This window comes from Heterodontus francisci, chromosome 3 (assembly GCF_036365525.1).
Source record: "Heterodontus francisci isolate sHetFra1 chromosome 3, sHetFra1.hap1, whole genome shotgun sequence".
Classification (NCBI taxonomy): Eukaryota; Metazoa; Chordata; class Chondrichthyes; order Heterodontiformes; family Heterodontidae; genus Heterodontus; species Heterodontus francisci.
The window spans coordinates 99040146-99057008 of record NC_090373.1 but is presented as its reverse complement, the minus strand read 5'-3'; the positions used below and the strand labels follow the sequence as shown (position 1 = coordinate 99057008).

General features: G+C 42.8%; 1 protein-coding gene across 5 annotated transcripts in view; it reads left to right on the top strand.

Moving 5' to 3' along the window:
• The window catches only part of LOC137358811 (A-kinase anchor protein 7-like), a 190790-nt gene extending 181276 nt beyond the window's left edge, over window positions 1-9514 (top strand). Inside the window, exon 9 of one of the 5 annotated variants that reach the window (XR_010971341.1) lies at window positions 6630-6645. Coding sequence is in view for 3 of the 5 variants with exons in the window: in XM_068025055.1 (XP_067881156.1) it covers window positions 5820-6001 (182 nt within the window). In the remaining 2 variants the exon portion in view is untranslated. Of the gene's footprint in view, window positions 1-5819; window positions 6587-6629 lie in introns of those variants that run through there. The other 4 variants (XR_010971342.1, XM_068025056.1, XM_068025055.1 and 1 more) reach the window with 4 other exon arrangements.
• The last annotated feature ends 7349 nt before the right edge of the window (window positions 9515-16863 follow it).

Below are 16863 nucleotides of genomic sequence, written 5' to 3'. Positions count from 1 at the left end.
GCCAGAATATCGGCGTGGGATGGCCGTCAGGCCCAGGTTAAGTTTATTTGCATGCATTAACCTTTATTAACATACTGAAATGAAGGCCCACCACCGAGTGGCAGTGGGGGGTGGGGCCGCACTGTGGCCTCGCCGACGCTGGTAAAATGCAGCAAGACCTTCTCGGTGTTGAGGTCATGGTGGGCCTTTCCTGGAAGAATTTTCCATGCCCCCACCCACCATCCCTGAAGCTGGAGGGCTAGTAACATTTAGCCCTTAATGTGTAACCACAAAAAGATAAAATTTTTACAAAAGTTGTTTTTTGTGTTTTAATATTTTTAGCTGATTGATAAATTTGTACCAAATCACTTTTTTCAGGATTACAGTATCAATAATGAAACCTAATTCACATTTTTTTCAGATGAATGGAGTCTCTTTTTTACTGCATGATGTTAAAAATATTTTTGGGAAAGCACTTTGAAGAACAGATTGACTAGCAGTCTGTTCTTCATGGGGGATGTAATCAAAATTTGTAAAGAAGACAGAAAAATAAGAGATCAATTCCTGCCAGCCTGCACTTTACAGGGAGTGAAAAACAGTCCATATGATCATCACAGAATCACAGAATAATACAGTGCAGAAGAGGCCCTTCGGCCCATCGAGTCTGCACCAATGCATTAAAACACCTGACCTGTCTACCTAATCCCATTTGCCAGCACCTGGCCCATAGCCTTGAATGTTATGACGTGCCAAGTGCTCATCCAGGTACTTTTTAAAGGATGTGAGGCAACCCGCCTCTACCACCCTCCCAGGCAGGGCATTCCAGACCGTCACCACCCTCTGGGTAAAAAAGTTCTTCCTCAAGTCCCCCTTAAACCTCCTGCCCCTCACCTTAAACTTCTGATCCCTCGTGACTGACCCTTCAACTAAGGGGAACAGCTGCTCCTTATCCACCCTGTCCATGCCCCTCATAATCTTGTACACCTCGATCAGGTCACCCCTCAGTCTTCTCTGCTCCAGTGAAAACAACCCAAGCCTATCCAACATCTCTTCATAGCTTAAATGTCCCATCTCAGGCAAGATCCTGGTGAATCGCCTCTGCATCCCCTCCAATGCAATCACATCTTTCCTATAATGTGGCGACCAGAATTGCACACAGTATTCCAGCTGTGGCCTTACCAAAGTTTTGTACAACTCCAACATGACCTCCCTGCTTTTGTAATCTATGCCTCGATTGATAAAGGCAAGTGTCCCATATGCCTTTTTCACCACCCTATGAACCTGCCCTTCTGCCTTCAGAGATCTATGGACAAACACACCAAGGTCCCTTTGTTCCTAGGAACTTCCCAGTGTCAGGCCATTCATTGAATACTTCCGTGTCACATTACTCCTTCCAAAGTGTATCACCTCACACTTTTCAGGTTTAAATTCCATCTGCCACTTTTCTGCCCATTTAACCATCCCGTCTATATCTTCCTGTAACCTAAGACACTCCACCTCACTGTTAACCACTCGGCCAATCTTTGTGTCATCAATAGGGGACCCAGCACAGATCCCTGTGGTACGCCACTGGACACTGGCTTCCAGTCACTAAAACAGCCATCTGTCATCACTCTCTGTCTCCTACAGCTAAGCCAATTTTGAATCCACCTTATCAAGTTACCTTGTATCCCATGTGCATTTGCTTTCTTGATAAGTCTCCCATGTGGGACCTTGTCAAAGGCTTTACTGAAATCCATGTAAACTACATCAACTGCACTACCCTCATCTACCTGGTCACATGCTCAAAAAATTCAATCAAATTTGTTAGGCATGACCTCCCTCTGACAAAGCCATGCAGACTATTCCAAATCAAATTATGCCTCTCCAAGTGGAGATAGATTCTCTCCTTCAGAATTTTCTCCCATAGTTTCCCTGCCACTGACGTGAAACTCACTGGTCTGTAGTTTCCTGGCTTATCTCGACAACCTTTCTTAAATAGTGGGACCACATTAGCTGTTCTCCAGTCCTCTGGCACCTCCCCTGTGGCCAGAGAGGAATTAAAAATTAGGGTCAGAGCCCCTGCAATCTCCACCCTCGCCTCCCACAGCATCCTGGGACACAAATCGTCCAGACCTGGAGATTTGTCCACTTTTAAGCCTTCCAAAACCTCCAATACCTTGTCACTTCCTATGACAATTTGCTCAAGAACCTCACAGTCTCGCTCTCTAAGTTCCATATCTACATCCTCATTCTCTTGGGTGAAGGCAGTTATGAAGTATTCATTCAACACCATACCAATGTCCTCTGGCTCCACCCACAAATTTCCCCCTTGGTCCCTAATGGGTCCTACTCTTTCCCTGGTTATCCTCTTCCCATTGATATACTTATAGAATATCTTGGGATTTTCCCTACTTTTACCAGCCAGAGCTTTCTCATATCCCCTCTTTTCTGTATTTCACTAATGCTTCCATTGATTTGCTCTCCTTGTATTTGCTAAAAGCCTCTCTTTTCCTTCTCATCGTACCCTGAATGTTTCTGGTCATCCATGGCTCTCTGGGCTTGTTGCTCCTACCTATTACCCTAGAGGGAACATGTTGGGCCTGTACCCTCCCCATTTCCTTTTTGAATGCCCCCACTGCTCTTCTGTAGATTTCCCAACAAGTTACTCTTTCCAGTCTACCTTGTCCAGATTCTGCCTTATTTTACTAAAATTCGCTCTCCTCCAATCCAAAACCTTTTTTTGCAACTTGTCTATTTCTTTCTCCATAACATGCTTAAATTGTACCATGTTATGGTCACTATCACCAAAATGATCCCCCACCAACACATCAACCACCTGTCCAGCTTCATTCCCCAGAATTAGGTCCAGCACTGCACCCTCCCTTGTTGGATCCTCTACATATTGAGCTAAAAAGTTCTCCTGTATACATTTTACGAACTCCACTCCATCTAAGTCCTTAACACGATGACTATCCCAATTAATGTTGGGAAAGTTGAAATCACCCAATATAATTACCCTATTATTTTTACACACCTCTGCAAATTGCGCACATATTTGCTCCTCAATTTCCCACTGACTATCTGGGGGTCTATAATAAACACCTAGCAATGTGGCGGTCCCTTTTTTATTCCTAAACTCTACCCATAAAGCTTTATTTGATGCCCCTTCCAAGATATCATCTCTCTTTTTACTGCAGTAACTGACTCCTTAACTAATATTGCAATGCCCCCTCCTCTTTTACCCCTCCTCTGTCTCGCCTGAAGATTCGAGATCCCGGGATATTGAGCTGCCAATCCTGCCCCTCCCTCAACCATGTCTCCGTGATGGCTACTATATCACAATTCCACGTGTCAATCATTGCCCTTAACTCATCCGTTTTACCTGTCATACTCCTGACATTAAAGTAGAGGCCTTCCATCCTGGTCTTACTCCCTTGAAACTTACTTCCACTGTATTCCCTCTGACTTGTTTGCTTTCCTGTGCTTAGCTGTGTCCCTATTATGCTAGGAGTCTGCATCCCCTCCCCCTGCCAAATTAGTTTAAACTCTTCCCAACAGCACTAGCAAACCCACCAGCAAGGATGTTAGTCCCTCTCTGGTTCAGATGTAGACCGTCCCGTTTGTACAGGTCCCACCTTCCCCAGAAACGGTCCCAGTGGTCCAGGAAGCTATAACCCTCCCTCCTGCACCAACTCTTAAGCCACGCGTTCATCTGTGCTATTCTCCTATTTCTATACTCGCTAGCACGTGGCACTGGGAGTAATCCAGAGATTACAACCCGAGAGGTCCTGCTTTTTAGTCTACTGCCTAACTCCCTGAATTCTTGATGCAAGACCTCATCCCTCTTTCTATCTATGTCATTGGTACCAACATGTACCGTGACCTCTGCCTTATCACCCTCCCCCTTCAGGACGCCCTGCAGCCGTTCAGTGACATCCCGGACCCTCGCATCAGGGAGGCAACACACCATCCTGGAGTCACGTTGATGGCCACAGTAGCGCCTATCTGTTCCCCTGACTATAGAATCCCCTATTACTATTGCTCTTCCTCTCTTTCCCCCTTCCTATGCAGACAGGCTGCTTGTGGTGCCAGACGCTTGGCTCTGTCCGCACTCCCTGGAGGAACCAGCCTCATCAGCTTCCAAAATGGAATACCGATTTGCAAGCGGGACCCCAGGGGACTCCTGAACTACCTGCCTGATTCTCTTTGACTGCCTGGTGGTCACCCATTCCTTCCTTCCTCAAGTCCCTTCAGCTGCAGTGTGACCACCTCTCTATACATGCTATCCACAATGCTCTCAGACTCGCGGATGCTCCACAGTGTTTCCGGCCGCCGTTCCAGCTCTGAAACCCGAGCTTCCAGAAGCTGCAGCTGGACACACTTCCTGCACACATGCTGGTCCCAGGGACTGGAAATGTTCCCGGATTCCCACATGCAGCAAGAGGAGCAAACCACGGCTTCAAGCTCTCCTGCCATGACTAAACCCTTTAAATTTAAAACTATAGAAGATTATAATTTAAAAAACAATTAAGTCTTGCTAAAACAATGACTTACAATTCAATCCACTTTGAAAAATACCCACCAGGACTTACTCACCAGTCAGCTGTGCTCTTTGGAAGCTCTCGGTTCCCCCCACTGAGGACAGGTAGGAAATGAAATTAGCTCCTCGCTCCCTCCTCACCGAACTTCCTCAGTTACCAAACTTCCACTAAAGCACTCTAATGCAACCCATGTCAGCACTCCAATGCAAACAAAGTCAGCACTGTAAGATGGCTCACTTTTATACTGACTGACTCTCGCCCCTGAAAACTGGTTTAAGCCAATTCTCTAATAACAAGGTGCAGCTGCAAGCAGAGCCTGAGTGAACTCTGTTTAAAGCTGGTCTAAAACTCACCTTCTCCAACCCAAACAGCAACTGTTAAGTTAATCTGCTAACTAAAAGACAGATTAGACTTAAGATAAAATTAACCCTTAATTATCCTCAGTTACCAAACTTCCACTACGGCATTCTAATGCAACCCAAGTCAGCACTCCAGTTTTGCACACTTTTGTGTGCAAAAATAAGAGAGAATTAGAATTCTGGACTTGAACAGAGTAAATCTTGTTGCAAACTCATGTTGATGATCTCAAGTTCCAATTTAGTACTGAATAAGACTCGTACAACTTCAAAGTATAGGCATAGTCATCTGAGTGGAAGACAAATTTGCTGTATGCTGTTTGATAAGGCTTAGAATAATGGAAAACTGAATGGCACAATGAGTTATACAATGGCCTTTCCCATCTGTGACCATGGTTTAAACCCAGCCCAGACTAACAGGATGAAATTTCTTCTCGTTGTTGGCTATAAGGACAATCTTAGTTCCGTTTTTATTGGGTCATGGGCATACAACTAGAAACTGTCATCTCAACTGGGTAGATAAATATGCTGTTCCTGACATGGGAGTGCTTGATGGCAAACATTGAGTGCCTGAAATGAGAAGAGCTTCATTCCTCAGCTCTAGCATTCCTCACTATTAACCCTGAATGAGCATGAAAAAAGTGTGACATTTCGCATTGGGTCCTTTATGAAATTTTGTTTTAGAGAAAATATTTCTCAAACTGTGAATATACCTTCCAGTCCCTAAACATAGTTCACTTGGAAAAATTGTGAAATATTGTATTAATGCTTCAACAGAGAAGTTGATCATTTAAGCTTGATCACAAACAGGAAATGATATACTTCTGGAAAGCATCTTGGGATGTTTTTCCACTTTGAAGGTGCTATATAAATGCAAGTTGTTGTTGCTGAATGTGGTATAGATTTGATGTACTCTGCTCTGAGGTGATACCTGACCTGTTTTGTTTGTTGTGGTGTGTAGGAGAAAAGGATGAACCTGATGAGGAAGAACTGGTCAGTCTGAGTAAACGACTAGTGGAGGCCGCTGTGATTAAGGCTGTACAGCAGTACCTAGAGGAAACACAAACTAAAGCAAAACGGAATACAAATGGGCAGCAAATAACGTTAAATGACACTGACCCAAACACTGGCAACAAGAAATGAAAATGTTACATTTTAAAACACGTGTTTAGTGTATGCAGAGAATATTTTTATGACTACACATGATCATTATCTCGAGCATTCAATGTACCAAGGATGAAAAGCTGGGGGAAAAAATTTAATTGAAATGAAAATAATCAAGACCGTCACAATTTATTCTTCCAAGGTTCTCCAAAGCCTCTACTGCAGGAAAGAGTGATCTTCTGCTAAATGCTTGTGTTTGGACCTCAAATATGATGAAAAGGTCTCAAGTATCGAAAATGTTGATTTGGTTCTTCTCAATGTCACCAATTTCATGGATTTAATTTGCACAACTACTTTTTTTATTGTAGCAGCAAAGGTAGTGAAATACAAGAACACAGAATAAATCTAAAATGATTGAAGATAGTCCATATGTAAAACTGTTTGAGCTCTTGCCACAGACTATGCAGATTTATTCATTTCACAAAATTAAGTTAGAAATAAGCTGAATCGGCTTGTGCGCATGGATTCTACCAGTATTTATTTATAATGATGGTTGTGCAAGCAACACAGTCTACATTTCTTTTACATGTTTTTAATTTGAATCATAAATAGTAGAATTAAATCTGCTTTTGTTAAATGAAACACATTTTTATCTTTTCTTCTTCAGGGAAAAAGCGTGATTCTGACGTAATTAGGAATGCCCTGCAGAAAGAAACCATTACAGTACTGTGCAAACTTAATCAGATAAAAGAACTATTATCGCATCCAGGGACACAAATCAGAATACAGAGGGAAATGGCTGTAAAAAGCACTGCACTGCACTGAAGCAATGTTAAGCAGGAGAATCTAACTGTCAACATTGGTTCTTATGGCTTGTAAAATGAAAAAAATATAGTAATAGAACCTCATAGGAAATGAGGGTTGAGGTCACTTAAAATTAAACAAGTTTTTTTACATGATCATTATTTTGCATTTCAGCTACTTCAATTGGAAAGTTTAAAGTTCAGTATTGCTTTATTGACATTTGGTCAACATGTAATATTGTAGCTTCTAATTCATTTAAAATATATTTATATAATATATAGATATACTATATATCTATAAAGAATATATATCTATATCTTATATATGCTGCTTTTATTTTTGCAAACATTATTAACTTGAATGCTGCTGCCGTTAGTGAATAGACACAAATTAATTTTCTGCTGTCAGTAAGAGATTACCTGAGAAAGTAGTGTTTTGTTTCTGTGACCTAAAAAAATTAAGCCAACACAGTTATTTAGAAAGAAAGCTGTTTAGAGGAGTACTCATTTCATTTGCATTTGTTTCAGACTAACTTGCATAGCTACATTAGTATAAATCCTGATTAAATCAATGGGTCTGAAATCTTTAATTCATTAAATATAACCTGTCTCAGCAAGCCGTACTGGTGTACAGTCTATTAAATTTCCAACAATGAGTTACAAATTCATTTTGGCACTTGAGACTACATGAAATGCATTATGTGCCTCATTTGTGTTTTCCCAATAGTCAGTAGATATTCACCCAACTAGAGGATATTCAGGATCACCCTTGGAGATGTTAAAGGGCATACTAAAATCTTAAGTTTTCACGTGTTAAATGGAAACATTTCAACATTCATATTACTTCCTGTACCAAAAAGGGTTAATTTTAATTGCAGCTCATTTTATCCTTCACAATTATTCTTGGCTATGTTACGACCAGGTGAGAAATGTGTCTAGGGGTCCCTCTCAGCCTTCACCTGGTCTTACCGTAACATGGTTTAATTTAAAACACACTGTTTTTAGCACCCCCTTGATGAATCCTCGTTCACCGCTTTCCAATTATAAGGTAAAGAAACCAGCACAACCAGGTTTTCTGAGGTTTAAAAAAGTAAAGTTGAAATTTATTAATCTTGAACTTAAACTCTAATTCAGTTGACGCCTATGGATACACGACGCGCCCACGCTAGCATGCATGTGTGATACACACATATAAATAGAGACAGAAAAGAGCAGAAGAAAAATAAAGTGTAAAGATTTGAGGCAATATCTGAAGAGTTTTTGTTACGGTTCTTCTAGTTCACTGTGGAGTCCTTGATTATTGGGAGATCTTGCTTTTCGTTGGGGCCCAGTATTCGTCTTAAACCTTGTTCCCTGTAGGAGACTTTTCTCTCTTGGGGTTCATGTGTATTCAGTGGATTCAGAGGCTTGTGAGAAAGAGATGGGAGCAGCCAGACAGGAGAGATCTTCTCAGTCCAGGATCAAACAGTCTTTCTGAGTTCAAACTCTCTGTGGCTAGTTCAAAAGACCCTGGAACAGCCAGTTAGTCATGTGACCAGCTGGTCTAACCAGGCCTGGATTGTCTCATTTTAGCAGTCTCTGGAATGCTCCTCTTACATACAATACCTGGTGTTCAAGGTCCATTGTGGATTGAATGAGTCAGGGACTGGTCCTTTGTCCTTCCAAGCACTGTCTGTTAACATGCAAATATCTTGTCCAGCCACGGCTAATCTGTTTAACAAGTCATTTTCTCACTCCAGCAACAGTTTAAAATCAATGTTCATGACAAAATTAATGTGCCTCATTCTTCGCAGGTGGGGGCCTAGCATGACAGCTAATATAATTTTGCTGAAATTTTTAAATATTGATGTTAAACAGTATTAAATGTTGATTGGTCTACTCCAAAACTGCCATTAGCCAAATTATTATGTCGATATTTAAAAATAAAACAGGTATGTAAGGTTTGATTAAATTGCTGTTCAAATTCATGAGACACTTGTGCCAATGGGCCTTTGAACCCCAATTTCATTTCCAGGGGGCAGCAGTGCATTGACCGTTTCCTAGTCAAAACCTGAGGGAAGAATTTTGCATGTGATCAGTGGGTGTAAATATTTCTTTTTTGAGAGCAGTAAATAATTCAAAATGGCAAAAGTATGATTTACTAATATGGTCAAAGCAGTATGATTCAGTGTTCATTTACTTTCACTACAAGCTCTTTTCTGCTATCACTTTTGAATCGATTTACTTAAACCAAAGGAGTAATGATTTTAAGAGCCTGAGGTAAATGCATTATTAACTGGTTTATGGATTACTAATATCTGTGAATGCATAGAAACTGGTCTAGGTAAGCTAGCTGAGCATTTTAGGGTGAGGAGAGGTGCTAAATATACACCTGCTTGAATCAAATGCACATGAACAATTTTCATAGATGTGGAAAGGTTTTTTAAAAAAAAATCTAATGTCAAAATTCAACCAATGTTCAAGTGAGAATTAAATTTTTCATTCCTTTGTGATTTTGTCATTGTTGAGCACATAGCATGCTTTTCTCAAATTATATTACTAAATAAAATAAAAATTTTATGTGTTATATAAATTTTAAACAGTGATTTAAATTGAAGCCAAGTAAAGAAAGAAAGCATTGGTGGTCGAATTTATATAGTAAGATTAATTTCTAAACTTTATTATATGTTTGTGATGTGATTATTGATGTCGGCTAATGGTTTTTAAGTGTGATTGTAAATTGTTTTAAAATAAAAATCATTACATTATATTTTTCATTTCGTTTTCATATATCATTTGCTGAATTATCACAAAGTGTGGCTGAATATTTTTTAAACAGGATATGTAAAATATGAATTGATTACCTTGTTTTTAGAATGTGAATAGATATTTAAATATCTGGTTATTATCTGGAAAATGTTTCAGCGTGTTACAGGATTGAGTTTTCTCCAAAACTCAAACAGCTTTTTGATACTTAGATGATAATTTTAGTGCTTCATTCTGCTATGCATTATTTTTGCTTTGCTTTTCTGTACCCTTACATTGTAAATGTGTTGACTCTCATGTTGTCTTATATTTATGGTTTTCTTTGTGCTACTCCTAAATTGTTTCAAACTTGCAAAATTTTGTTGTTCAAAATCACCTTTGCACAATTAGAAAACAAAATCAGAAATAAGCTTTTTTGTGTTTAAAGGCATAATGGATTCCTGTTTATAGTAACAGGAAGCAGTTTTGAGGACACTATCGCTTACTGCAAAACAGCTTAACAGATAAACAACCGCTTCATTGTTTATACTCACTGACTGTTTGGGATGTCCAAACTGGTTTTGAATTACATACCCAATGAAATAATTAGAATAAAAACAAAGTTGTCTGATTGCATAACTTGAATCTAAAATAATTCAAATTTATTTAATGTCTTTTAACATAGTTAAACATCCCAAGTTGCTTGACATGAGAATGGACACCAAAGTTAGGAAAGTTGGTCAAGGGAGTAGCCAAAAAGGGAGCTAGGTTTTGAGAAGTCGAAAAAGTAACAAGGTGGAACGTTTCAGGAAAAGAATTACAGCATGCAAGGCTGTGATGAACACACTGTCACCAATGGCAGACCAACGGTAGGGGATGAATTCATAGTATTGCGAGTTCAGATGTAGGACTGGAGAAGATTGCAGAGGTAGGATATGGTCACAATGGGAATACAAAGAACAGTACAGCACAGGAACAGGCCATTCGGCCCTCCAAGCCTGCGCCGATCTTGATGCCTGCCTAAACTAAAACCTTCTGCACTTCCGGGGACCGTATCCCTCTATTCCCATCCTATTCATGTATTTGTCAAGATGCCTCATAAACGTCGCTATCGTACCTGCTTCCACCACCTCCCCCAACACTTCCTCCTTTTTGATAACGACATGACCGAGACTATCTACACTCCCTTCCCTAGGCTCATCATCCACCAAGTCCTTCTCTTTGGTGAATACTGATGCAAAGTACTTATGCAGTACCTCGCCCATTTCCTCTGGCTCCACACATAGATTCCCTCCTCTGTCCTTGAGTGGGCCAACCCTTTCCCTAGTTACCCTCTTGCTCTTTATATACGTAGAAAAAGCCTTGGGATTTTCCTTAATCCTGTTTGCCAATGACTTTTCATGACCCCTTTTAGCCCTCCTGACTCCTTGCTTAAGTTTCTTCCTACTGTCTTTATATTCCTCAAGGGCTTTGTCTGTTCCCAGCCTTCCAGCCCTTACGAATGCTTCCTTTTTCTTTTTGACTAGGCTCACAATATCCCGTGTTATCCAAGGTTCCCGAAACTTGCCAAACATCCAAGGAGAAGTATTTTCATGTCAGTTTCCTGAGAGATGTGAAGCCATTGGAAGCTGCAGTTGGGCGGCACAGTGGTGCAGTGGTTAGCACCACAGCCTCACAGCTCCAGCGACCCGGATTCAGTTCTGGGTACTGCCTGTGTGGTGTTTGCAAGTTCTCCCTATGACTGTGTGTGTTTCTGCCGGGTGCTCCTGTTTCCTCCCACAGCCAAAGACTTGCAGGTTGATGGGTAAATGGCTGTTGTAAATTGCCCCTAGTGGTGATAGGAGAATTGAGGGAAGGTGGGAATGTAGGATTACTATAAATGGGTGGATGATGGTCAGCACAGACTCGGTGGGCCAAAGGGCCTGTTTCAGTGCTGTATCCCTCTCTGACTCTATGGACGTTAATTGGGAAAAAGGTGATAGGCAAGCAATACTTAGTATTGAATAGAATGTGGATAATGGAGTTTTAGGTAAGTTAGAGTTTATGATGGGTTAAGCTTAGGCAGAAGAACACTACAGAAGTTTGCATTAAAAACATAAAATGCTGGAGATACTCAACAGGTTAGGCATCATCTGTGAAGAGAAAAGCAGAGTTAACGTTTCAGGTCTGATCTTTCATCAGAGAAGTTTGCAATGTCTACGGCATGGATGAGAGATTCACAGGGTGAAGTGGAGATGAAAGTGGGCAATGTTATGAAAGTTGGAAAGTAGGCTGTCTCAATGCTTAATAGGATAGTTTAGCTCAAAGTCAAACAAGATGCTGAGGTTGCACACCCAAGTGAGCAGTCAAGAAAAGGCTGTCCAATTGTTGATGGGAGTGGGGAGCCGGGTGGGTGGGGTGGTGTGTGAGGAAACTTTTTCCAGCCAAATTAAAGACCAGAAGGTAAAATTATAAAAAGGACAATTTAAACTTCTTGTAGAGAAAACAAGTTAGAATCTGAGGGAGTGATCCTTGAAAGCATTAAACTTTAACAAGCTGACTGATCTGCATTTGTCTTTAAAAAAATATTTTGAGTTGACAATGAATGTATTCATGTAACTGGACTAAAATATTTGAGGTTATTAGTGTGTGTGGTCACATGTTGTCACAGATTCAGATATCAAAAGAATTTTTTGGGTTCTGAGCCAAAAGAGCAATCCTAGCTAGCTGTGGTTTTAAGCTGAGCAGAAAGAAACCACAAATTATACAGTAGGTCCACCTCCAGCATCACTGTGGCCGTGACGCTTTTCTCAAGTCTGCTTATGGTACAATGACATATGTGGCAAGCTCATTTCCTTATCTGTCACTTTACCTAACTTAAGACTAGTTAGTGCAGAGCAGGTAGAAATACGAGCATTCTACCATATAAATTACTATTTTTTTTAAAAGATCCAATCAGCACAATTGGAAACTTGTATTTTTCACACTGTGATGTCGGGATAAATAATGACATTTTTCTGTCTTTTTGTACCCCTGACATCATGGCTTTTTTTCCCCCATGCCATTGGAGGCAGGATTGAAGGGCGAATGGGGTGGAAGGTCCTGGAAATTAATATTGGGTCAGGATCCCACCCTCTGTCAGCTTTCCCCGGGGCGGGATTGAAGGAGAGCAGAGAACCTCTTTGGATCTGTTAGGTAAGTAATTAAGAAGTGGTTGAGGTTGTTAAGAAGCCAATTCTTAGCTGTTTTAACACTGAATCCTGAATTTCCTAGTAATGGAACATGTTTCCCGACCTGTCAGCAACTTGCCAGGATCACGGAGGTGAGTGCATAGCAGGAAGAACATCTTCAGTGAAACTGACAAGCTGGGAAGGCTTTGACCAGTTACACTGAAGAGCTGCAGCCATGCTGATTGAGAGACTGTTGTTCAAAGCACCATTTCTCTCAGAGAATGCTTTCACTGCTTCACAGGTGATTGCCAACGGCTTGGAAGGCACTTCACCTGTCTAGCACTTCACTCACCTTTAGATGCACTTCCCTGCTGCTAGCCTTCACCACAGCATGGAAGCAGCTTATGCAGCTCCACCTTCCACCTCTGCTGAGGTTCAAGAGCAGAGACCACCCACCACCAACAGCCCCTGCTGAAGCAACACCAGCAGCTGCACCAGCTGTCTTCTCCTCAGCTGCATGGCCCTCACAGGGCAGGGTGAGATGGACACTGAGATCCAGCTGTAAGGAGGAGAGACCTACAGCTAGAGGATCAGCTTCCTCAATGTGTGTTGAGCAACAGTGCCTCAGCAGGCACAGTCTCTCACAGCAGGTCGCTGCTGACATCTGCAGCCTCCTGGAACAAAACCTCAATGGCCAAGTTGGCGTGCATTGCCATTGGCCGACAAGGTGCCTGGCAGTGGAAAGCCGCACCCCGCCCCCCTGCTTGGGTCTCTGCCTGTCACCACGTTATGTGCTCTCTTCTGCAAGGAGAGAAATCAAAGAGGTGTGAATGGTCATAATGGCTTGTAGGCAGAGGAGGGAAGGACACCATTTGTGAAGGATGATTGTGAGGCATGGGTGAGAAAGAGTAATAGGCTGAGTGTGAGTGTTGGCTACTCAGATGGAAACGTGAGGTACCTGCAGGGAGAGGAATGAGTAAAGCTGCAAGGTGTGTTGTTCTGTGGAGTGATATGCAACAGAATGCTGAGCAAGTCAGAGTGTGGGACTTGGCACCTGAAATTGTTATGGCATACACCTGTCATGCCCACCTGAGGTCCGAGATCCACTCGGTGCACTGTCTCCAGGTTGGAGACTCCTGCTGCTGACTTCCTTGGCCACTTACATGCTTGCTTGCTAGATTGAAGAGGTTGTCCTTTTCCTCCTGTGTTGGGAGAGCTCACCTCACTACAGACCCTCAGCTCCTGCAGCAGGAGCTCCAAGTAAGAGTGAGAGACTCGGGGGCAGCTTTCCCAGGTCACTCTCCATTCCTGAAGTTGCTGCAGTCTGTAAAATCCAAGTGTTGGTGAACTTTTCTGAAATATGCTATGGTCCCTTTAATTAGAAGTCCTTCCTTTGACAGAATGAATGCATCACCCCACCTGCCCTCCCCAATTGAATAGGGAGCTGATGATTGGTTTGCTCTGCTAAAGTGAAACTGTCAGCCATGCTGTTCAGGACGCTGGGTTGCAAAACGAAAGTAGTCCCGCCTTTGTGCCAGGGGCTAACTTTTTAAGATTCCACCCCATATCCCAGTTGCTCATAATTATCAACCTTGACATGGCATATCAACCATCAGTAGCAGGTTAAGTTTAAAAATTGATGCTGAACCATCTGAAATAACAGATTGCTCAGGTATATGGGCAGCTTGGTTTCCAATTTCTACCTGCAGGAATAGCACAGCCACTAATCAGTTTCAGATTGTACAAACCACCAACATAAATGAATATTATGTGCATTTTGATAGATGAGACTCAGGAGGGGGAATTTTATGCTCTCCCCTGTGGCAGATTTGGAGGCGTGGAGAGCATAAATTCAGATGGAATGCTGGCAGGTAGGGGCTTCCTGCCACCATCCCGCCTCCACCAAAATTTAGTCCAGGGCATGAAGGCCTGTGAACAGCCTTCCTGCCCTGCCACCAATTGAGGCCCTTAACTGGACAATTAATCCCCAATTAAGGGCCTCATCCCCCCACTGCTGCAATTAGCCCTATGGCAGGCTGCCCTGTTGCCACAAAGGAAGCACGGCACGAAAAAACCAGGTGGGCTGCTTCCCGGCTCCGGGCTGGGGGTGTCCCTAATTAAAAGGCACTTAGTGCCTGAACGAGGGACCCAGCATCAGGAAGAGGGGGCCCAGTGAGAGCAACCCCCCCCCCCCCTGCCCTTGCTAACAATCCCCAACACCCACCTCACCCACAACACCCACCCTATGAGACTGCTCCTGCCCTGACCTACCTGTGGCCTGGTTCCAGCACCACTCCTGGGCCTCCGGTAGGTGCTCCTCCAACAATAGCCACTGTGGTGGTGCTGCTCAGTGGAACAGCTGCCAGCCTCTGATTGGCTGACAGCTCTCTAAGGGTGGGACTTCCGGCAATGGGGTACTTGATCCTGTGGAAGGCCCGCTGCTGTCCACTTAAGTGCCTGATTGGCTCTAGATTTGATGGGCATTGCGGAGAAGAGGCGACACAGATTCTTTGCCCCACTTTTTCCGTCGAGACCCCCATCACCAGCATATAAGATGGTCATCAAGAAATCAATTAGGGAATTGGGAAGAAACTTCTTTACCCTGAGTGTGATGAGAGTGGGGAACTAGTTACAACAGGGAGTGGTTAAGGAGAATTTGGAGGCATTTAAGGGGAAGCTAGATAAACATATGAGAGAGAAGGGAATAAAATGTTATGCTGATAGAGTTAGATGATGATGGATGGGAGGAGGTTGCCGGCATAGATTTGTTGGGCCAAATAGCCTGTTTCTGTGCTGTATATTCTATTTAATTCCGTGTAAGTAATTTTATATTGGAAAATTATGTCGGGAGCATAACAGGATGAATCACATTCTTTGATTAAAGTAATCAAAAAAATCAGTCAAGTATGAAATGGGAACCTTTTCTTGCATCAACCTATTTACTGATTTTAGATTTATTTGATCTTCTTTAATCTAGTGGACCTCCTATCTTTTTGTTTTTGTGATAAATGGAGAGGAGGCAGTGGCCTAGTGGTAGCGTCGCTGGGCTAGTAATCCAGAGACCCAAGGTATTGTTCTGGGGACATGGGTTCAAATCCCACCACGGCAGATGGTGAAATTTGAGTTCAATTAATAAATTCGGAATTAAAAGCTAATCTAATGATGGCCATGAAACCATTGTCAATTGTCGTAAAAACCCATCCAGTTCACTAATGTCCTTTAGGGAAGGAAGTCTGCTGTTCTTACCTGGTCTGGCCTACATGTGACACCAGACCAACAGCAATGAGGTTGGCTCTGAAATGGCCAAGCAATTCACTCAGTTGTATCAAACCGCTACAGAGTCAATAAGGAATGAAACCTTAAGGACCACCTGGCATTAACCTAGACACCGGAAACGACCACGGCAAACCCAGCCCTGTCGACCCTGTAAAGTCTTCCTTGCTAACATCTGGCACTTGTGCCAAAGTTGGGAGAGCTGTCCCACAGACTAATCAAGCAGCAGTCTGACATAATCATACCTTACAGACAATGTCCCAGACACTGCCATCACCATTGCCAACAGAGGAGGCAGCACAGTGGTATACAGTAGGAAGGGAGTTGCCCTAGGAGTCCTCAACATTGACTCCGGACCCCATGAAGACTCATGGCATCAGGTCAAACATGGGCAAGGAAACCTGCTGTTTAGCACCTACTGCTCCCTCCAACTCCCCTCAGCTGATGAATCAGGAATCCTTCATGTTGAATACCACTTAGAGGAAGCACTGAGGGTGACAAGGGCACAAAATGTACTCTGGATGGGGGATTTCAATGTCCAGCACCAAGAGTGGCTCGGTAGCACTATTGCTGGCCGAGTCCTAAAGGACATAGCTGCTGGACTGGGTCTGCGGCAGGTGGTGAGGGAAAACATACTTGACCACGTCTTTACCAATCTGCCTGTCGCAGATGTATCTGTCCATGACAGCATTGGTAGGAGCGACCACCGCACAGTACTTATGGAGACAAAGTCCCGTCTTATCATTGAGGATACCCTCGTGTTGTGTGGCACTACCACTGTGTTAAATGGGATAGATTTCGAACAGATCTAGCAACTCAAAACTGGGCATCCATGAGGCGCTGTGGACCATCAGCAACAGCAGAATTGTATTCAACCACAATCTGTAACCTCATGGCCCAGCATATCCCCCACCCTATCATTATCATCAAGCTGGGTGATCAACCCTGGTTC